The sequence below is a fragment of the Penaeus vannamei genome, chromosome 28, assembly GCF_042767895.1.
Source record: "Penaeus vannamei isolate JL-2024 chromosome 28, ASM4276789v1, whole genome shotgun sequence".
Classification (NCBI taxonomy): domain Eukaryota; kingdom Metazoa; phylum Arthropoda; class Malacostraca; order Decapoda; family Penaeidae; genus Penaeus; species Penaeus vannamei.
In genome coordinates this window covers 7196599-7218867 of record NC_091576.1, presented here as the reverse complement: position 1 = coordinate 7218867, position 22269 = coordinate 7196599, and the positions used below count along the sequence as shown (strand labels likewise).

The window sequence follows — 22269 nt, the reverse complement described above, 5'->3', positions numbered from 1 at the left end:
GCTGTTTCCTCCACGACAAACATACCAGTACAAACAAAAAACAAACAAGTAAAATAACAAAAGCACACCAAGCGCAACCATTATCCCAGATTCAAATCAGAACCAAAAAAAAAAAACACAAAACAAAAACGTCTCGAGTATTAAAAAAAAATAAAAACATCTACTGTCATTTCCTTCATCTACCCCCCCCGCCCCCGCCCCCCCTCACCCCTTCCTCTCCCCCTCCCCCTCCCTCCGGCTCTGCGGTAAACACTGCAGTAGTACTTGCGTTAAGACCAGCGGAATAATCAACCGGGCAAGGCGTAATAAAAAGGGAAGTAAAGATACGCGATCCTTATCAGTCCCGAGTACGTCAAAATATGGCGGATCTCGGGCGGGGGGAGGAGGGGGGATTAAAACGGGGGGGGAAGAAAGTCACGCTAAAAGGGAGGATTTAAAAAGGGTTTAGGGCGTCCATGAAGAGGACGGACCCGGGGGCGAAAGGACCTGCAGAAGACGTCGATCGTGTCATGGGCACGAACGGCGAAATGTTGTGCCGTGTGTCCCGATTCGGAAACTTCGTGGGAGTTCTCTCTGGGTTGGTTCTTTGGAATGTCAATGTGACATGGGGATGAGGGATAGAGAGAGGAGAGAGGGAGGGAGGGAGAGAGAGAGAGAGAGAAGAGAGAGAAGAGAGAGAAGGGAGAGAGGGAGAGAGGGAGGGAGGGAGAGAGAGTAGAGATGAGAGATGAGAGATAGGAGATAGAGATAGAGATAGAGATAGAGAGAGAGAGAGAGAGAGAGAGAGAGAGAGAGATAGAGAAGAGAGGAGAGAGGAGAGAGGAGAGAGAAAGCAAAGAGATGAGAGAGATAGAAAAAGAAAAGAGAAACGAGAAGTCGAGAAAAGCGGGCGAGAAAGAGCGCCTGGGTCACTCAAGGTCAAGCCCACGGAGCAAGCGCGGCCCGAGCACAGCTGAGGTCATGAATTATTAATCTCTTGTAACTTGGGCAGAGTCGTCGCCCCCCCTCCCTCCCTCCCCCTCCTTGACAGTGAGAACCCACCACATTCACGCAGACAATTGTCTTTCACTCTTTCACGCAGACAATTGTCTTTCACTCTTTCACGCAGACAATTGTCTTTCACTCTTTCACGCAGACAATTGTCTTTCACTCTTTCACGCAGACAATTGTCTTTCACTCTTTCACGCAGACAATTGTCTTTCACTCTTTCACGCAGACAATTGCTCTTTCACTTTTTCCACGCAGACAATTGTCTCTTTTCTTTCCCTGTTTCACGCAGACAATTGTCTTTCACTCTTTCACGCAGACAATTGTCTTTCACTCTTTCACGCAGACAATTGTCTTTCACTCTTTCACGCAGACAATTGTCTTTCACTCTTTCACGCAGACAATTGTCTTTCACTCTTTCACGCAGACAATTGTCTTTCACTCTTTCACGCAGACAATTGTCTTTCACTCTTTCAGGCAGACAATTGTCTTTCACTCTTTCACGCAGACAATTGTCCTTCACTCTTTCACGCAGACAATTGTCTTTCTCACTCTTTTTCACGCAGACAATTGTCTTTCACTCTTTCACGCAGACAATTGTCTTTCACTCTTTCACGCAGACAATTGTCTTTCACTCTTTCACGCAGACGGTGTCAGTTCACTCTTTCACGCAGACAATTGTCTTTCACTTTTTCACGCAGACAATTGTTTTGTTCTTCAATTCTTTCACGCAGACAATGTGTCTTCATCTTTTTCACGCAGTGACAATTGTCTTTCACTCTTTCACGCAGACAATTGTCTTTCACTTCTTTCACGCAGACAATTGTCTTTCACTCTTTCACGCAGACAATTGTTCCTTTCACTTCTTTCACGCAGACAATGTCTTTCACTCTTTCACGCAGACAATTGTCTTTCACTCTTTCACGCAGACAATTGTCTTTCACTCTTTCACGCAGACAATTGTCTTTCACTCTTTCACGCAGACAATTGTCTTTCACTCTTTCACGCAGACAATTGTCTTTCACTCTTTCACGCAGACAATTGTCTTTCACTCTTTCACGCAGACAATTGTCTTTCACTCTTTCACGCAGACAATTGTCTTTCACTCTTTCACGCAGACAATTGTCTTTCACTCTTTCACGCAGACAATTGTCTTTCACTCTTTCACGCAGTCAAAGACACAGCGGGGAATGCCAAGTGCCGGGCGGGGCGGCGCAGGTGCGAGGGCGACAGGCCAGCGCCCATCGCGGCAGGAAATCTAATTACGCGAATGAGTTTGCGGTTTCGGGGTAAACACGCGCTGCCATATAAGGGGGTCGCGCATATGACTGTTGCAGTAATGAAGAGACGAGATGGGCCTAAAAGCTCTCTGAAAAAAGGAGTGTGGAGTGAAAAAAGAGGGAGGGGAGAGGGAAGGGGGGGGGGGGGAAGGGGAGAGGGAAGGAGGAGGGGGGACGGGGAGTGGGGAGGGAGGGAGGGGAAGGGGAGAGGGAGGAAGGGTGGGGAAGGGAGAGGGAGGGAGGGAGGGGGAAGGGGAGAGGGAAGGAGGGAGAGGGGAATGGGAAGGGAGGGAGGGAGGAGAGGGAAGGAGAGGAGGGAGGGAGGGAGGAGGAGGGAAGGGAGAGGGAGGGAGGGAGGAGGGAAGGGGAGAGGGAAGGAGGGGGGAAGGGGAGATGGAGGGAGGGAGGGAGAGGGGAGAGGGATGGAGGGGGGAAGGAGAGAGGGATAGTGCAAAACGAAGCAAATATCGCGCCTTTAACCGACCGACGTGTGATATTCAACCGGGATAACGTTTGACCGAATTTATCGTCGGTCATTCTGAATACAGCGGAACCGTTTATAAAATGGTGTGTGTGTGTGTGTGAGGGGGGGGGGGGTGAAGGAGAGAGAGAGAGAGAGAAAAAAAAAACTCGCCCATTCTTAACTTCTAATGTCTACCAAACTCCCATCAGACGAACAAAAAAAAATCGACGAAAGAGAAATTAACATGAATATCAACTTATCTTTCAACTTCTATTCCTTCCGTTACACTTCGTCCGTCCATCTCCCCCCCCTCCCCGTCTCTCTCTCTCTCTCTCCCTCCCTCTCTCTTTTTCCCCTCTTTCCACTCGCCTCTCTCAATAATGCGATTTGTCACCTAGACACTCGCTTTGTCGCGACAGTCTAATATGTCGGTTAACGGACGACCTCCACTTGTCTGAAGTTCATTGCACTGAAGAGGGACTGGAAGCCGGAGGAGGAGGAAAGAGAGGGGGAGGAGAGAGAGAGAGAGAGAGAGAGAGAGAGAGAGAGAGAGAGAGAGGAGGGAGAGGGAGAGGGAGAGAGGAAGGGAGAGGAGAGGGAGAGGGAGAGGGAGAGGAGGAGGAGGAGGGAGGAGGAGAGGAGAGGGAGGGAGAGAGGAGAGAGAGGAGAGAGAGAGAGGAGAGGAAGAGGGCAGAGAGGAAGGAAGAAGAGGGAGAGAGGGAGAGGAGAGGGGAATGATGTGGGAAGAGAGCGGGAGGGGAGGGAGGGAGAGAGGAAGAGGAGGGAAGAATGGAGAAATTATATATATATATATATATATATATATATATATATATATATATATATATGTATATATATATATATAGAGAGAGAGAGAGAGAGAGAGAGAGAGAGAGAGAGAGAGAGGGGGGGGAGAAAGAGAGAGAGAGTGAGGAAACAAGATTTAAGAGGAATAAAAAGTGAGAAAGGTGGAGGAAAAGGACAGAAGAACAAGATCAACATAAACTCAGATACCCCCTCCCCCATGCCGCCGGCGCACCTTTCCCCTTACACGCAAAGCCGGCGCTCCCCACTGCCCCCATCCACTCCCGAGCAGGCCCGCCCCGCCCCTTCGTACCCTGCAAAACCCTAATGAAAGCGATTCCCACGCACTCCCTTCCCCTGATCCCTCATCCCTGATCCCCTCGCCGGCCCCGCCCGTGACCAGCAAGCCGCAGATAACCCAATCGCCTTCCAATCGCACTCAAATCCACCACATTCACCGCAGCCGAATCCCCAATCCGCGGAAATCACGTCCACCCACACAAGCGGATCCAAATGTCCGTGACCCACGTCCACCTCATCCACACCCGAAGCACCTCATCCATCCTAGATCGCCATCCCATCCACCTCATCCACCTTTCCAGCCGTGCCATCCACCTCATCCACCTTTCCAGCCGTGCCATCCACCCCATCCACCTTCCCACCCGTGCCATCCACCCCATCCACCCGTGCCATCCACCTCCCACCCGTGCCATCCACCTCTCCAACCACCACAGCCGCCGCCGCCGCCGCCACCTGCAATGCGACAGGGCGGCCGACCAACTTGAAGTCGGTGGGCGGGGAGCGAGCGAGAGCGAGGTCTCCCGGCGCCGCGCAGTGCCACTCAATACTCCTCGGCGAACGGGAGTAGTGCCTGACCCTCCCAACGGCCGTTCTCCTGCGGGTACTAAGGGAAGATACCCGCGTGGAGAGTCGGTCTTGGATCAGGGCGAGACGTCCTTTGAGTAAAATTAAGAATAAACGAAACCCTTTAAGCCAAAGCCCTGGACAGACAGACAGGGCCGGGGCGCCGAGGCCGGGCAATAGGCACAGTGCCAGTCCTTCAGCTGCCACACTTGAGCAAGACGTGCTGAAGAGGGGTGAGGGAGAATGGGGGGGGGGGGAGGAGGAGGGAGCGGGTGAATGAGGGAGAAAAGAGGAGGGAGGTGCAAATGTGGGGAGGGGAGGGAGCAAGAGAACAGGGAGAAAGGGGGAGAGAGGAGCAAAGAGAACAGGGGGCGGGTGAGGGAAGAAGAGAATGGGGGAAAGAGGGATGGGGAAGGAGGGAGGGAGAGGGAGAGGGAGAGAGAGATGGCAGGGGGAGTAGAGCTATTATTCCAAGCCATTAATCACAGTTCTTCACGCTATTTTTCGCACGAAATGACCAATTCATTCTCAAGCCGGGCGGAAGTAACGAGCACTCCTTCCCCATATTCTTCGAAGAATCTAGGGGGGAGGGGGGAGGAGGGAGGGGGAGGAAAGAGAGAGAGGGGAGAGGGGGAGGAGGGAGAGAGAGGGGGAGGGGGAGGAGGGAGCGAGAGAGGGGGAGGGGAGGAGGGAGAGAGAGAGGGGGAGGGGGGAGGAGGGAGAGAGAGGGAGGGGGGGAGGGAGAGAGAGAGGGGGAGGGGAGGAGGGGTAAGGGGAGAGAGAGAGGGGGAGGGGGAGGAGGGAGAGAGAGGGGGAGGGGGGGAGAGGAATGAAGGGCGAGATAGATAGGTGGCTGGGGGAGGGATAGGAGAATAACGGAAAACGGTAAGAGGAATGGGGGAACGAAAGGATAAATGAAAAAGAGAGAGAGAGAGAGAGAGAGAGAGAGAGAGAGAGAGAGAGAGAGAGAGAGAGAGAGAGAGAGAGAGAGAGAGAGAGAGAGAGAGAGAGAGAGGAATGAGAGGGAACAGGATAAAATCGATGGATCAAGAAAAACGAGAAGACGACCTCGCGTGAGAGCGGAATTTACAGAATTAATCGCTCAAGTCATGAAGTAAGTAAAATCTCAATTATTCCAAACCAATAATAAATAAATTTAAAAAGAACAAGAAAGGGAAGAATTAACAGAGGACACGGCAATGCATCATCGCCTCCCAAAAGTAAAGCAAATAGCATCACCACGAAAAAGCAAAGAAACAGAAGGAAAGACAAAAGAAAAAAGACAAGAAAAAGGGACATATTATAACATCGCGAGACGGCGAGCTCATAGGCCCAGTGACGTCACGGCGGCGGCGAGGGGATGCCTCCACGCCTCCCCTCGGGCTCAGCCGCTGCCCCTCGGCGCTGGCGGCTGACCTTGGCTGACCAGACATGCTCTCTCTCTCTCTCTCTCTCTCCTCTGTCTATACATCTATCTGTCTGTCGCTCTCTCTCTCTCTCGCTCGCTCTCATTCCTTCTCCCTTCCTTTCACGTTCTCTCATCCGGACCGACATACTTCCAATGACAGAAACAGAAGAAAAAAGTTACCCTCTGCCTGTTAATCCCTGCCTCCAACGCTACAGACTCCCGCCCACTGAATGAACACGAACAATAACAACAAAATCCCATTTCCTATTATTCCTCGCACTCATAGTCTCTTCTTTCCTTTTCTCTCACAGTAATGCACACACAAAAAACAAGAAAACAAAAAGGAAGAGAAAGAAAAAGGCAAATACACAGACACATCTTCCCCACAGTTAAACAGCGGAGGGTCTAAGTTAGGCTCTCGCACCGGCGGCTCGGAATAATGCAGAACCCTGCTGAATCCAGGTTTATTTATCCTGCTGTTTCCTCCCACCTTCTGTGTGTGTGTGTGTGTGTGTGTGTGTGTGTGTGTGTGTGTGTGTGTGTGTGTGTGTGTGTGTGTGTGTGTGTGTGTGTGTGTGTGTGTGTGTGTGTGTCTGTGTCTGTTTTTCTCTCCTCCTTCCCTCTCTCGGGGTGGGGTGGTGGTGGGGGGGAGGGGGGGGAGACGAGGGAAATGTGAAGGAAAGAAAAGGGAGGTGGTGGGAAGAAGGAAGATCAGAAATAGGAGATGGAAGAATAGATGGAAAGGAGGAGGAATAGGAAAGGACAGAGGGATAAAAAAAGTAGTAAAAAATGTGAAAATAAAAGGCACAAAAAAGAAAAAAAAAATACAAATCGAAAGAAAATGAGCAAAAGTTCGAAGCAAAATCAACCTCGTATCCAGAAATACAGAATTCCCGGAGAAAGGAAACACCAATAAAGAGAGAGAGAGAGAGAGAGAGAGAGAGAGAGAGAGAGAGAGAGAGAGAGAGAGAGAGAGAGAGAGAGAGAGAGACAGAGAGAGAGAGAGAAAGAGAGAGAGAGAGAGAGAGAGAGAGAGAGAGAGAGAGAGAGAGAGAGAGAGAGAGAGAGAGAGAGAGAGAGAGAGAAGCAGACAGAGACAGAGACAGAGAGAGAGAGAGAAAGATTGAGAAAGAGAGAAAGAGAGAGAGACAGAGACAGAGAGAAAGAGAGAGACAGACAGACAGAGAGAGAGAGAAAGAGAGAGAGACAGACAGACAGAGAGAGAGAGAGAGAGAGGAGAGAAACTGAAAATGCAATATGTCACACGATCAGCGACAATGGCAAAATGACAGTGCTTTGACCGCAGGACACCAAATTCTCGCTGAAACAAAGGAACATCAGAAGGAAGGAAGGAAGGAAGAGAGGAAAGAATGAAGGAGGGGTAAGGAAGGAAGGAAGGAAAGAATGAAGGAGAGGTAACGAATCAAGGGAGAAGGAAAATGAAAGACTGGGTGGGGGAGACGAGAGGGAAACTGAAAACGGGCAAATAGGAATAAAAGGGAAAAGCAAAATATCTGGATGAAAAGAAGAATACGGGGCATAAGAGAAGGCGGGAAGGAAGAGGATCAGGGTGAAAAAAGTAAACAGAAGCGAAGAAAAACAGGAAAGAAATGAAAGGAAGAAGGAGAACGGGAAGAAAAGACCAGCTACAAAGTCGGAAAAAAGAGGAAACAAGAATGAGGAGGAAGGAGGAGAAGGGAAGAGGAGGAGGAGGAGGAAGGAGGAGAAGGGAAGAGGAGGAGGGAGGAGGAAGGAGGAGAAGGGAAGAGGAGGAGGAGGGAGGAAGGAGGAGGAGGAGGAGGAAGGAGGAGAAGGGAAGAGGAGGAGGAGGAGGAGGAAGGAGGAGAAGGGAAGAGGAGGAAGAGGAAGGAGAAGGGAAGAGGAGGAGGAGGAAGAAGGGAAGAGGAGGAGGAGGAATGAGAAGGGAAGAGGAGGAGGAGGAATGAGAAGGGAAGAGGAGGAGGGAGGAATGAGAAGTGAGAAGGAGGAGGAAGGAGAAGGGAGGAGGAGGAAGAGGAAGGAAAAGGCAGGAGGAGGAAGGAAGAAGGAGAAGGAGAACGGAGGAGGAAGAAGGCAGGAGGAGGAAGGAAGAAGGAAGGAGAAGGGAGAGAAGGAAGAAGAGAAAGAACGAGAACGAGACGAGGAACACATCAGACAAGCGAGTAATCCTCCGCCGCCTTAACTCACCAGAATAAATGTTACGAGCCTCGAACACTCGCGGGGGACAGACAACCGCTAAAGAGGAGAAGAGGGAGGAGGAGAGAGGAGAGAAGGATATAAAGACACGAAACAAAAGAAAGCTACATATCAAGAAAAAAAATAGAATAGTGGAGGGAGGGAAGAGAGAGATCGCAAAATAAAAAGACGACAAAGACGGACAGAGACAGATAGAGGAGAGAGAATAAGAGAGAGAGAGCGAGAACAAGAGAAAAAGCTAGAAGGACAGAGACAGAGACAAAGACAGAGAAAGAGAGCGAGGGAAGACCCTATAAATACCCGGCGAAGGGCCAAAGCACTCCAAGTTGCGAACCTGTTGCTGGTGGCACATTCAGCCGGAGGGGTTTCATCGCCCTCGCCCGGGAGAGGGAAGGGAGCGAGGGACAGATGCCGCAGGGGTGGAGGAAGGGGGGGCGTAGGGGTAGAAGAGGGGAGGGAAGGGGAGGAAGGGGGAGAGGCCACGGGGGAGGAAGGTGGGTTGGGGAAGAGGCCACGGGTGGAGGAAGGGGGAGGAAGGGATCGAGGGACAGATGCCGCAGGGTGGAAGGGGGGAGGAAGGGGAGGGACAGGTGCCATGCAGGGGTGGAGGGGGAGAGAGGCCGCAGAGGTGGAAAGGGGGAGAGGCCACGGGGGGAGGAAGGGGAGGGACAGATGCCGCAGGGGTGGAGGGGAGGGACAGATGCCGCAGGGGTGGAAGGGGGGGGAGAGGCCGTAGAGGTGGAAGGGGGTGAGAGGCCACAGGGGCGGGGGGACGGAAGAGGCCACGGGGAGGAAGGGGAGGGACAGATGCCGCAGGGGTGGAGGGAGGGGGAGATGCCGCAGGGGTGGAAAGGGAGGGAGAGGCCGTAGGGGTAGAAGGGGGAGGGAAGGGGGAGAGGCCACAGGGGGAGGAAGGGGGAGGAAGGGTAGGGACAGATGCCGCAGGGGTGGAGGGGGGGAGAGGCCACGGGGAGAGGAAGGAGGATGGAATAAAAAGGAATAAAAAAAGGTTAGAAAAGGAAAAGAAGGAAAATAAAAGAAAAACAAAACGATACACAAATCTCTTCCAAATCTCGCATATTTTGCCCACGAAAACAGAGCTAATGAGACATGTCATAAAAGAAGCGCACAAAAGATACACGACAACAAAAGATGAGTAAGAAAAGAGCTAAAAATAAAAAAAAGAACTTACGAGATTTAAAAGCAACATAACTCCCCCCCCCCCCCCCCCGCAACGACACAAAGGAAAAGACAGTGGGGGGAATAAGAGGAAACAAAAGATACACCACAAAAAAAGAAAGCGAAAGGGAGGAAGAGGAGAGAGAGAGAGAAGAAAGGAAAACGTAAAATTGTTCTTATTCTCCTCCCGATATTACCGCCTATGACCACGACCAAGAAATTCGACCCAAAACGACCACGAATTTCGCAACGAAAAGCTCAACCGAAACGTTCGAAAAGGAAAAAACAAGGCATAAAAATTATAAAAAGAAAAAAGGCAAAGATTCTTTTAAAATTTACTAAAACATAAAAACATAAAAATCAATGAAAAATCATCCTTTATTGAACGCCAAAATAAGGCAAAGATTCTTAAAAAAAAAAGATAAACGAAGAGAAAATAAGAACGGGAAATAAAACAATTTTGCTGCAATTCCGGCCTGCGTTCCCGGACAGAATTATAATCTTGCCCCGTGACGAGTGGGCGGGAGGGAGGCAGACGAACAGAAAACGGAAAACGGCGCCAATCACTATCATAGAAAATGGGAAACGTGACGGGGGAAAGAGAATAGGAAGACAGAAAATGGGAAGGAGGGACATGTCAGGCGAGTAATAATCGGGGAGTAAGTGATAAAAAAAAAAAAAAAATCGCGGAGAGAAAAAAGAAGACAAAAGCGAGAAAAAGCCATGGATGAATTAACCCCCCTCCCCCCCCTAAAAAAAGGAGAAATAAAGAAAGGAAAGGCTTTAACAAAGAATGGAGTGAGGAAGGGGAGGGAATGATCGAGACCAAATGGGACAGAATGAAAGCATGTTGCAGAGAGAGAGAGAGAGAGAGAGAGAGAGAGAGAGAGAGAGAGAGAGAGAGAGAGAGAGAGAGAGAGAGAGAGAGAGAGAGAGAGGCAGGCGGGAGACTTGCACAGAAACAGAAAAAATGAGTGGAACTTATAAAAGCGCGCCCACCCGGTCGTAATGGGAGGCACTCTACACCACAACACAAACTGTAATGGGCGCAGAGGGGAGAGGAGAGGAGGAGAGGGAGAGATACAGAGAACAAGAAATGGTGTGAAAAGGAAAGAATGAGAAAGAGAGAAAGAGAGAGGGAAGCTAAAAGCAACTAAACTGAGAAAGAAAGCAGGGGGAAGGGAGGGAGAGAAGGGAAAAGAAATGGAAACGAGCGAACGACAAAATCTGAAAGCAGCCCGCGGACAAAACGAAAAGGAAAAACACCCAAAAGATAAAGAGGAAGAGCGTGGAACGGGGAATAAATACAAAGAAGTAATAACACTAAGGCACGCTCAGAATGCAGGAACCCGGAGCCCCAGGGTGTGAGGGGAGCCTTCAAGGGGGGGGGGAGGGTAGGGAGATGGGAGAAGAAGAGAGGAAGAGAGAAAGGGGGAAATGAGAAAATCGGAGAAGAGGATAGGAGAGGAAGGGAGATAGACGAGGATAGGAGGAATGAATGAATGGATGACCAGACGGAAGAGGGGAGAGGAGAAAGGCGCGAAAGAAAGAAAGAGGAAGACGAGGGAGCACGTCTGAAAGCACGAGGGGAGAAGAGGGGATGGCGAGGCAGGAAAAGAGGGAAAAATAGGAGAGTTCGTGCAGGAGGAGGAGGAGGAGGAGGGGGGGGTGTAAGGAGGTTTGAAAAAGGGTAAAAAAGCGTGGAGGAGAATAGGGTAAAGAGGGGAGAGGGCATGAGAGGGGGAGAGGGGAGAGGGCATGAGAGGAGGGAGAGGAGGATAGGATGATGAGGGGGTAGGGAAGAGGAGGGTTGAAGGAAGAGGGGGAGTGTGTGGGGGAAAACAGGGTAGAAAGGAGGAGGAGGAGGAGGAGGAGGAGGAGGAGGAGGAGGTAGGAGGAAAAGAGGAGGTGGGGTGAGGGGGGAAGAAGGAGAGGAGAAGGAGGGGCTAGAGGAAAGAGAAAAGGAGGACGACGACGAAAAAAGAAGGAAGAAAAGAGACAAAGAAGAAAACAAGAGAGCTCGCTGCAGAAGGAGAATAAAACCAAGAGTCTGCACGCAAAAACGGACGGCGAGAGAACGTGGAAACAGAGAAAGAGTGGAAAGAAAGAGGGGAAAAAACAAAGGACGATTCCCAGAAGTGAGGGGATGGGAATACATACCAAAGGGGAGGCGTGGGAAAAGGTGATAAAAATGGGCGGAAGCGAGTAAATTTGAACTGGAAGTCGAGATTGAAACATTGGCAAAAGGCAAGAGCGAAAAGAAAGAAGAAAAAAACGAATGGGAACTAGAGATAGCGAGGAAAAGTTATAACTGAAAAACGCCGAAGAGGAAATCGTAAAATAACATGAAATAATAATTTAAAAATATACCACGCTGTTTCAGGAGACAGTAAAACAAAGATGAATGGAGAAAGAGGGAGAGGGAGGGAGAGGGAGAGGGAGAGGGAGAGGGAGAGGGAGAGGGAGGGAGAGAGAGAGAGAGGCAGGCCCAGAGTAGGAAGTCGTGTAAAAGAGGCACCAAAAATTGTATCTTTTTCCGGGCGGAAATGTAGAGGAAGTATGGACGGTTTGGTGTCCGGGATTGGCAGAGTATTAAGTTTGCCGTCGACCAGTTGTGTGGAGCTGGGATGGGGGAGGGGGGAGGGAGGGAGGAGGGGAGGGGAGGGAGGGGCAGAAGATATAAAAAGAAGAAGAGAAGGGGGTTGGGAAAGATGGCGAGGGTGAGGAGGAGGAGGAGAGGGAGGGGGTGAGGGAAGAGGACGACAAGACCCTTGGGGGGGAGAATAGGGTGGGTAAAGGGGTATGGGTATGGGGGAGGAGGAGGAGGAGGAAGGAGAGGTATGAGGGAGGTGTAGGGAGGAATGGGGAGGAGGAGGGAGAGGTATGGGGAGGAGGAGGGAGAGGTATGGAGAGGGAATGGGGAGGAGGAGGGAGAGGTTTAGGGGAGGTGTAGGGAGGGAATGGGAAGGGGGAGGGAGAGGTGTAGGGAGGGAATGGGGGAGAGGAGGAGAGGGAGACAAGCCACACGTGTCTGGCATGGAAGGGGAGGGGCAAGGCCTATCAACGGACACGAGATCACGCCTCGAGTCTTGTTAGCTTCCTTCAATTCGACGGATTCCGCTCTATTCTTATGCATTCAACTTTTACTTATTATTATCTTTTTTTTTTATTCTGCCATGTTTTTTTTCCAACGTTTACATCGAATCCACATTTATTTACAAAATTCCGAGAGAAGAAATGGATCTCGCCTCTCGTGACAGGCGAAAAGAATCTGATTGGATGGCGAATCTGAAAGGGGCGGGGCGAATGCGGACCAATCATGGCTCTCGGCCAATGAACTGCATGAAAGGGCGGAGCCAAACTGCCAGTCGCTCGAGGTCGGGTTTTAGGGCCAGATGCTGAATCATTCCAAATGGGATTAACTCCACGCCGCCAAATTTTGTAACACACATTTCTAAAAATAATACAACAATGGACTGTGCCAAATGTATTAGCCATAGTCAACAGTACAATCAACGTGCGAAATACTCTTTTAAAATGGAGGTGCACAAGGAATTTATCTTCTTAGGTTTACACGCTTACCGTCTCGCTGCGCCGAAGTGTAGAGATACACCGCGTCAAACACTTAAAACTAGGATTTAAAGTATTGCAATTTACCACTAAGTGAACTTGACTGCGAGGTACACTGTCTCAAGAGATACTCGCTGGGGTGAAGTGTATGTACACACACACGCGACGAATAATCTGGAGCGCCAGATTTTTGACAGAGGGGCTCAAGCTCAGCCGTCAAAAGTCGAACACTCCAGACCAAACAGACGAAAAAAAAAAAAAAAAACACGAAATAAAACACGATTAACAGACTAGATTCGTCGCGTTTTCATCATTCATCCGACCATGCGTGAGTGCCAGCGGGTATGTGGGTGGGTATACAAATGGCATGTGGGTTCTTATGCTGAATATCATACTCACCGACATACTTCCTGCACTTCTTGGGCTGTTTGCATTTGGGCTTCTTGTTGGTCTTCTTAATTGGCTTCTTATGGTACCGCCCTAAAGGTGAGAGAGAGAGAGGGAGAGAGAGGAAACGCGGAGCCAGGTTTTAGTAAGAGGTTAAGAATCATTTTCTTTCGTAGCCTGAAGTCGGAGCTTTCAGATTTTTTTTTTGAATTTCATTTGGCGGGGAAGAGAGTCTCTCGAGGAAGTGTGCTTGGAAAATGCGTTGCCTTTTTCTTAAGAGATTTGTCAAAGAGAAGGAAAAGAGGGGGACACTTTGCTCTTCTTCTCTCAAAGCGGTAGATGGGAAAAATAACAAGATTTATTTCGAAACGTAAGTCATTTCCTTCCACAACTGCTAATTAACAGCCCCTCCCCCTCCCCCCTCCCCCCTTCGAGCACCCGTCACATCAACCCCCACTTACCCCTTCTGCTCTTCAAGTGAGAGCGCAAGTGGGGTGAAGGACTCGTCAAAACCTCCACATCAGACCTCTCATCTCCCCAACTTAATATCATTATCTCCCCCCCTCCCCTCCCCTCCCCCCTCCCATTCCTTTCCCCTCCCCTCTTCCTCGAGTTTTGCATAAGAGATATAAAAAACTTTACGACCTCCCGCGAGACAAAAACAAAATAAAAAAATGGAATAAAAAGCAGAACACGACGAACTTTCCTTCCTCGGAACCTCGGCCACCGGAACCCTCGAGACGAGAATCTCCAGTGGAAAAAAAATCTACGGAACCGACACATACGTTTTCACTTAGATTCCTCGACGCCGGTGAAGTAATTATCTCAAGATGACAAAGTACGGAAGGAAGAAAGGAAGCAAGGAAGGCGATCGATGGATGAAGAAACATTACGAAATACGGGGAGATAGAGAAATAGATACGAAGAGGATAAAAGAGCCACAGTATCAAAGGACACAAACCCGAGACCATGGGAGGGAGGGAGAGAGGGAGAGAGGGGGAGGGGGAGGAGGAGGGGGAGAGAGAGAGAGGAGCGGGGAGAGAAAGAGAGAAATAGAGAGAGAGAGAGAGAGAGAGAGAGAGAGAGAGAGAGAGAGAGAGAGAGAGAGAGAGAGAGAGAGAGAGAGCATGTCAAAGGCAAAATTTTTGGAAGAGCGAAGGACGGGGGGGTTGGGTAAGGGTAAAGATAAGTAGTACGAAGAGGGAGAGGAAAGGAGAGACAGAAAAAAAGGACCCAGAAACACTAAGGCATTATAAGAACGTATCAGACCAACTACCTGATATATGGACGAACGACAAAGTAAAAAGAGTTTGGGGAAAAGGCTTATATATATATATATATATATATATATATATATATATATATATATATATATAAAGATTACAACAAAACCCAAATAAACCAAATAACAATGACACTAAACAAATGAACGCAGGAGAAAGGAAACGGGCTCCCTGCCTCGCGCGAGGACCGTGCTGACAACCCCAGGTAATCGGGTTTCCCCCTGCGTCGAGGAGGAGGGAAACCCGAAAGCCTTGGGGCGGCGGAGAGAGAGAGGGGGGAGGGGGAGGGAGAAAGAGGGGAGAGAGAGAGAGAGAGAGAGAGAGAGAGAGAGAGAGAGAGAGAGAGGAGAGAGAGGGGAGAGACGAGGGAGAGAGAGAGAGAGAGAGAGAGAGAGAGAGAGAGAGAGAGAGAGAGAGAGAGAGAGAGGCAAGTCGGTTGTGGCACAGAGTTCGAGTTTCGAGGGGACAGGAGAAGGCGAAGTTTGAGCAGACACGCACACGCACACACGCGCGCACACACACACGAAATTTCATCCTAACCAGTACACACACACAAAAAAAGAGAACACAGTGGTTAGGGGGGGTGGAAGGAGGGGTAGAGTAGGGGGGCAGGGCAAGGGGGCACCACAGGTCACACGAGTAATGAAACATATCGCATATTCATGTTAAGTCTCCTGGCGTAAAGTACCGTCTACGAAAGGCAAGAGAAAAACAAAGAAAAGAAAAGAAAAGAAGAAGAAGAAAAAAAAAACAGATCGAAGAGAGAAAAATAAAAAAAGGAAAAATATTCCAAAGCATGAACTTAAGAAAACGAAAAAAAAAATAAACAAGAAAAAATCACACACGTTTACACGAAACTTTGAGAACAGACACACTATTGGAAAAGGGGGGGGGGGGGAGGTCTCAGCAAGAAGGGGAAGAAAGACAAGCAATGTAATAAAGGTAATAGGAAGAAGAAACACGATAAGGGGTGGAAAGGAATGGCTGAAAACATGAGAAAGGAAAAGAATAACAAGAAGACTAATAATTCAAAACACATTGGCAGAAAGAAAAGATAGGGAAATACAATAAATTAGAGCTAAAGAGAAGGGGTAGAGAGTGAAAAAAGAGGCGAGAGAAGTGAACAGAAGATGATATGAAAAGGAGAGAGAGAGAGAGAGAGAGAGAGAGAGAGAGAGAGAGAGAGAGAGAGAGAGAGAGAGAGAGAGAGAGGGAGAAGTGCAAACAGACAGACAGACAGACAGAGAGAGAAGCGAGACGAGAGAAATATGCCTCCCCATGTTGTCGGGCGTGCATACCGGGTCCCGGGGATCAATAGAGGCAAGCAGCAACACAGGCAACAACCGGTCACCTTTTCCTCCCTCCCCCCCCCCCCCCCGCCAAAGTCTCGCACCCGGTAACGTATCAAAGCCTTCTAACGGCTGTTCTTGACCGGCACAAAAGGAGGAAAACACAATGGAAGCACAACGGCGATGCGAAGTGAACGGTGCTTCACTGCATCTGTTTTATTACGCATTGCAAACGTAAGTAGAAAAGAGAGAAACACACGCACACACACACAGAGCATAGAAAAAAAATCAAGTCAGTCAAACAAACTAATCCACGCACACGCCAGAAAGACGAACGTAAACAAACCACGCGCAGACAGACAGACAGACAGACAAGGAGCCTCTGCAGTCAATCATCGAGCTCCTGCAGTCGCCGTCGTCGTCGTCATCGTCCTCCTCGTTCTGCCAACCTGGCGCCCGTATCTTTACGAGGGGTCGTCAATACAGCGATGCCGTCTCCCCCTTTCTCCTCCCCTTCCCTCCTTCCTTCCTTCCTTCCGCTCCCCCTTTCTCCTCCTCTTCCTTCCTTCCTTTTCGTTCACCCTTTCTCCTCCCCTTCCTTCCTTCTTTTCGTTCACCCTTTCTCCTCCCCTTCCTTCCTTCCTTCTTTTCGTTCACCCTTTCTCCTCCCCTTCCTTCCTTTCGCTCCCCCTTTCTCCTCCCCTTCCTTCCTTCCGCTCCCCTTTCCCTCCCCTTCCCTCCTTCCTTTCGTTCACCCTTTCTTCTTCTCCCTCTTTGTTATCCGTTTTCATCATGTCGCGCTTCTGTTATTCGGGTCTTCTGTTCACCATCTTCCTTCACCATTATTTTGTTTTCTCTCCCTCCTCCCTCTCCCACTCTTCATTATCTCTTATCTCCCTTGCCTTGTCCCTCCTCCTCCCCTTCCCTCTCTACACGCACAAGCAGCGTCTTAAATCTCCCCATTTACTACCGCCTCCACTTTCTTTCCTCCTTCTCCTCCTCCTCCTCCTCCTACTCTTCTTTCTCTTTCGCTCCTCCTCCTCCTCCTCCTCCTCTTCCTACTCTCCTTTCTCTTCCTCTTTCTTTCTCTTTCGCTCCTCCTCCTCCTCCTCCTCCTCCGGGCCGGCCATAAAACCCCGATAGGCGCGCTTTAATCAAACGATAATTCACCTCTGGTCCCGTTCTCGTCAAGTCTGCGGATCGAGATAGCTTGCTGGTTGGTGAAACACAGGGCGAAGGAAAGGGGCGATAATGCAAGAGAATAAGAGGGCAGAGTGAGAGAGGCAAGAAGAACGATTAAAAGATAAGACAAAAGAAAAACAATAGCGTCTTGAAGAGTTTAAACGTCATCTCCTCAAAATAATCTTGAACTTTTCTTTTTGTTGCTCGCGTAAAAGTTTCGAGAAAAGCCAAGCCAAGGCAACCCAAGGCAATCCCACAGTCATTGACGGCCAACCAGCCGCATAATCGTTTCCAAAACTTGCCAAACTTGCTCCGGAATCTTCGTCGACACAGGAGGAATCCCCCATCCTCTGCCCCCCCCCCTCCTTTCCCCTTTCCCCCATCTCCTCCTCTTCCCATCTTCCCCTTTCTCTTACCACCACCTCCTCCTCCTCCGCTTCCCACCTTCCCCTTTCCCCTACCTCTTCCTCTTCATCCTTTTCTCTATCTCCTCTTCCTGCCCCTCCCCCTCCCCCTTCCCCTTCCCCTCGGTGCAAATCCGGCCGCAGACAGACAGACATCCTCAGCCTCGGTGCCATGAATACCTTACTCTCTTCTTTACTCTACTCCCTCTCTTCCCTTTCTCGATTCCCTATCCCTTCTTCCCCTCCCCCTTGCTTACTCTTCCCCTTCTTAGCCCCTTCGCCTCCACCTTTCCTCTTCCCTTTACCCATCTGACTCCCCTTCCACCTCCCTCCCCTCTCCTTCAACCGCCTCCCCTCCCCCTCCCCCTCTCCCCCATCACCCCCTCCCAGATCGAGGGCCAAAGCCTCTCCTCCGTCCGATTCCTCAACCGCGTATGACCAAATCCTATTCACCACGCCTCTCCCACGCCACCGAACACTCGGGATAAGTGACAAGACAGAAATAGGAGAGTAGAGAAAAAAAGAGAGAAGGGAGGGAGGGAAGGGTAAGGAGAGTGGAAGGGAAAGAGAGAGAGAGAGAGAGAGAGAGAGAGAGAGAGAGAGAGAGAGAGAGAGAGAGAGAGAGAGAGAGAGAGAGAGAGAGAGAGAGAGAGAGTCTAATCTAATCTTATCCCTCCACATTCCCTCTCGCCTCTTCTATTCACGCCGACCACACTCCCCCCCCCCCAAGAAAAAGAAAAAGAAAAAAAACTAAATGTATGCGTCTAGACGGGTCGGCACTGTTGGCTGTGTGTAATGAAGAAGGCTACATTATATGCATAGGTTAGTTCAGTGTCAGAAAAATGCGATATATATTCATGTCCGTCTGTATATATTTGCATGTGTGAGCGACGTACACGAAGGGGGCGTGGCTACTCGTGCGTACGAAAAGGGGCGTGTCCTAATGTGTTGTGTGGGCGGTTCATCCGAGGCTTTTTAAGTGAAGGTGTTGAATTTCGGGCCCATCTGACACGAGGGAGGGAGGGAGGGAGGCCAAACACAAAGTGGTCAGGAGGGCAAACAGAGGGTGGGCGTGGCGAAGCGAGCGTAGGCGTGTGGTCAGCAACAAGGTGGGCGGGGACGGAGGCATGGCGGGAGACAGCTGGTGCAGGCGGGGAGGCCGCGCCCTGTGCATAGTGTGCCGGAGATCAATACCTTAGTGTGGCGGCCGAGGGGTGATCTCCCCACCCCTCCCCTCCCCCCACGCCCGCCACCCCTCCCGAGCCACCCGTCACAACATGTGGGCGCCCGTTGCAACTCGGGTCACGGTCACACCAGGTCAAGTGGTAAGGTCATGGGTGCCAGGCGAGGAGCCGCGGGTTTCTCGCCGGTCCGACCGAGTGCCACCCCGGTGCCGCCGCAACGAGGCCGAAGCGCCGAGATGAAACGGCCCGGCGCCTCGCCTTGACGATGGCACTCCTCCGGCCCTCGAGGAAGCGGAGTCCAGGAAGTAAAGCCCAGACGCTGCCGTGGCTTCCTCCCTCCCTCCCTCCCATCCTCCCTTCCTTCCTTCCCTCGCGCCAAGGAAAGACCGTCGGACACAGGAACGCGACTAACCACAGACAGTCGTCACAACAGACAGAGAACCAAGTAAAATTACCCTTAAGAGAACTCGACCAGGAAAATGCATAACAATAACACTCGCCGAGCCACAACGACGATGAACGCCAAACGCCCGGCGGTCCCGTCGGTCTGTTCATTCCGGCTCTAATAGTCAGCGGCGCCAGGACTCCGCTGGATAGCATGAATTATTTAATGTGGGTGAGAGCGAGTGTGTGTGTGTGTGTGTGTGTGTGTGTGTGTGTGTGTGTGTGTGTGTGTGTGTGTGTGTGTGTGTGTGTGTGTGTGTGTGTGTGTGTGTGTGTGAGTGCGTGTGTGTGTGTGTGTGTATGTATGTTTCTGTGTGTGAGAGAGAGAGAGAGAGAGAGAGAGAGAGAGAGAGAGAGAGAGAGAGAGAGAGAGAGAGAGAGAGAGAAAGAGAGAGAGAGAGAGGGAGAGAGGGAGAGGGAGAGAGAGAGAGAGAGGGAGAGGGAGAGAGAGAGAGAGAGAGAGAACGGGGGAGAAGGGAGGAACAGAACTCCCTTCCATCCTCTCTATCCAGACAGACGTTAACACGCTATCGGTATACCATCCCTGGCCCTCCACTGAACACAAAATCTTAATGAGAACAGAACCCTTCTTGCTTCCTATCTCCCCATTCTCTCTCTCTCTCTCTCTCTCTCTCTCTCTCTCTCTCTCTCTCTCTCTCTCTCTCTCTCTCTCTCTCTCCTTCGTTCCCAATTTCCCCGTGCACCGTCCCAGGGGCTAAGGCCAGCCAGCAGCGGCCGTCACTCCTCATTTGGCTGTTAAGGCAAAAAATCACTGCTGCTCCGCCAGCCCTGTGGAATATAATAGCCTATTTCACACTCCCTTCGCTCCCGCTTTCCGCTCCTTACGCCTTCCACTCCTCCTCCTTCCTTCCTTCTTGCCCTTTGGCGTTCTCTTTCGTGTTCATTTTCTCCCTTTTTCTCTTACCAATCTTTCCCTCCATTTCTTCATTTTCTTCCCTAAACACGGAAGGAATAAACAGGGAGGGAGCTAAGGAAGGAAACACCGAGAGGGGAAAACAAGGTATGCGACGATGGAGAAGGGGATGGGAAGGAAGGGAAAAAGAGGGTTAGAGTGAAGGAAAAAGGGAGAGGGGAAGGAGACAGGAGATTGAGGGGCTGGGGTAAAGGAATAGGTAAGGGGGCGGGGTGCTGGGGTCAGGGGAAGCGGGGGAGGGGTTTGGGGCGAGAGGAGGAGGCAACGTCGGAGAGGGGAGCTTGGTGTAGGTCAGAGTTCGTGGTGCCTCTCTGTCGCCGCCATCCCCAGGGGAGCTGTAACGGCGGGGAGGATACACAAGGTAACCTGCTCAAGGAGTAAGGAGTGGGGAGAGGGAGGGAGAGGGAGAAGGAGGAGAGGAGGGGAGAGGAAGGAGGGGAGGGGAGAGGGAGGAGGGGAGGGGAGAGGGAGGAGGAGGAGGGGGAGGAGGAGAGGGGAGAGGGAGGAGGGGAGGCGGATGGGGAAAGGGAAGGAGGGAGGGCGAGGAAGGGAGAGATACGAGAGGAGCAAGGCTCAGAGGGGCGAAGGAACAAGGGGAAAAGGGAGGCAGGAACAAAGACGAGCGCAGAACATGAAGGGGATTTCCCAAGGCTTAAGAAGACACGAGGCACGGAATAATAGAACAATAAAAAAAAAAAAAAAACGAATCCAAGAGTACGCAAGACACGAGATTCAAATTCCAAACGAAAGCGAAAGATTAAAAAAAAAAAAAGCGGCAAGAAGGCTGTACAAGCAAAATGGAAGCGAAGTCCGAAGCATTCCAGGAGGAGCGGACGTAGCCAAGCAGGGGAATATAGAGCTCGGCGCCCGCGAGCCATTAAAGCCAAAATTGTACTACAGTTTCTCGATAAAAAAGCCAAGACGGCCCGAAAGCGCTGCACTTGCATCGTTAAACCTGATGGCGGCCATACTTCTCGGCGAGTAACGAAGCTAGAAGTAACGATGATGAAGTGCAAGGAGGGGAGGAGGGAAGGGAGGAGGAGAGGGAGGAGGGGAGGAGGGAATGGAGGAGGAGAGGGAGGAGGGGAGGAGGGAATGGAGGAGGAGATGGAGGAGGGGAGGAGGGAATGGAGGAGGAGAGGAGAGGAGGGAGGAGGGAATGGAGGAGGGAGAGGGAGGAGGGGAGGAGGAGGGAGGAGGAAGGAAGGGAGGAGGGGAGGTGGGGAGGAGAGGAGCGGAGGGGAGGCAAAGGATAGGGAGAACACCGTGGGAGAGTAAAGGGGAAGGAAGGAGGCAAGGAGGTGAGAAGTGAGAAGAGAAGAGGACACGTTAGGAGGAAATGGGAGGAGAGGGAAAAGAAAAGAATGAAGGGAAAGGAGAAAACTGACAATAAGAAAGAAGAGACAAGGACAAGAATGAAAAAAAAAGAGACCAGGAACTGCAAGAGAAAGAACAGAAAAAAAAATAACCGAGAGGAAGGGAGTGTCAGAAAAGTGAGAGGATGTAGGAAGTCCAACCACCAAATGAGAAAGCGCGAGAGCAGGATAGTTATTAGCGAGGCGAGGCAAGCACAGCTCCGCATGCATGCAAGCGAGCAGACACGAGGCAGCAAGACCGGCTGACTGACTGACTGACTGACCGACCGACTAGCTGACTGGATCACGAACTCCCAAGTCCCTCTCGTCACCGCGACTCCATATTCGTAAATAATTCACGCGAAAGAGAGAAGGGGGAGGGAGAAAGAATAGGGGACACAGGGTTGGGGGAGGGAAGGAAGAGAGAGAGAGAGAGAGAGAGAGAGAGAGAGAGAGAGAGAGAGAGAGAGAGAGAGAGAGAGAGAGAGAGAGAGAGAGAGAGAGAGAGAGAGAGAGAGAGAGAGAGAGAGAGAGAGATAGATAGAGATAGAGCGCAGGAAGAGGAAAGATCAAAAGAAGAATCGCTGGTTACCCCATTCCCCACAGTACCACAAAACCCAAACAAAGGAAGTACCGAACAGACGACGATGACCAAGAGAAGAGCAAACGACGCAGAGCCACCGGCCAGCAGCGAGCCGCCGACGCCCCAGGCCAATCAAGACGTCCCTCCGAGGTTCCTCCATCGAAGCCTACCTCCCGCTCCGTCATCCTCGCTCGGCCGAAACCAGAAGACCCGCTGCTCGAGGACTCAATAGAAGGCAGCGGCAAGTACCTCAAAGCCTGCATGACGGATCGACCATCACCATGCAGGCCCGAGGTCCGCCAAAAACCCTATCATTCATTGCGTGCGGGTTGCTGTTCGTGCCAACTCCGCCGGCTCTTGTCATCGAGTGCTAATCCTTCGATCCGCGAATGCACGCGTGTGTGTGTGTATCACTTCCCGTCCGGATTTCAATTTGCAAAATCCTCCATCTCTCTTCAATCACGCCCTCGATC

The 22269-nt window shown here is 50.9% G+C and overlaps 1 protein-coding gene across 6 annotated transcripts in view; it reads right to left on the bottom strand.

The window, feature by feature from the left end:
* stai (stathmin) overlaps nt 1–22269 on the bottom strand; it is a 96288-nt gene that overhangs the window by 7433 nt on the left and 66586 nt on the right. For 3 of the 6 annotated variants that reach the window (XM_070141315.1, XM_070141312.1, XM_070141313.1), the window contains exon 3: nt 13151–13231. The exons of the other annotated variants lie outside the window; for them this stretch is intronic. In XM_070141315.1, the coding sequence (XP_069997416.1) occupies nt 13151–13231 (81 nt within the window). The remainder of the gene's footprint in view (nt 1–13150; nt 13232–22269) is intronic. 6 annotated transcript variants of the gene reach the window in all.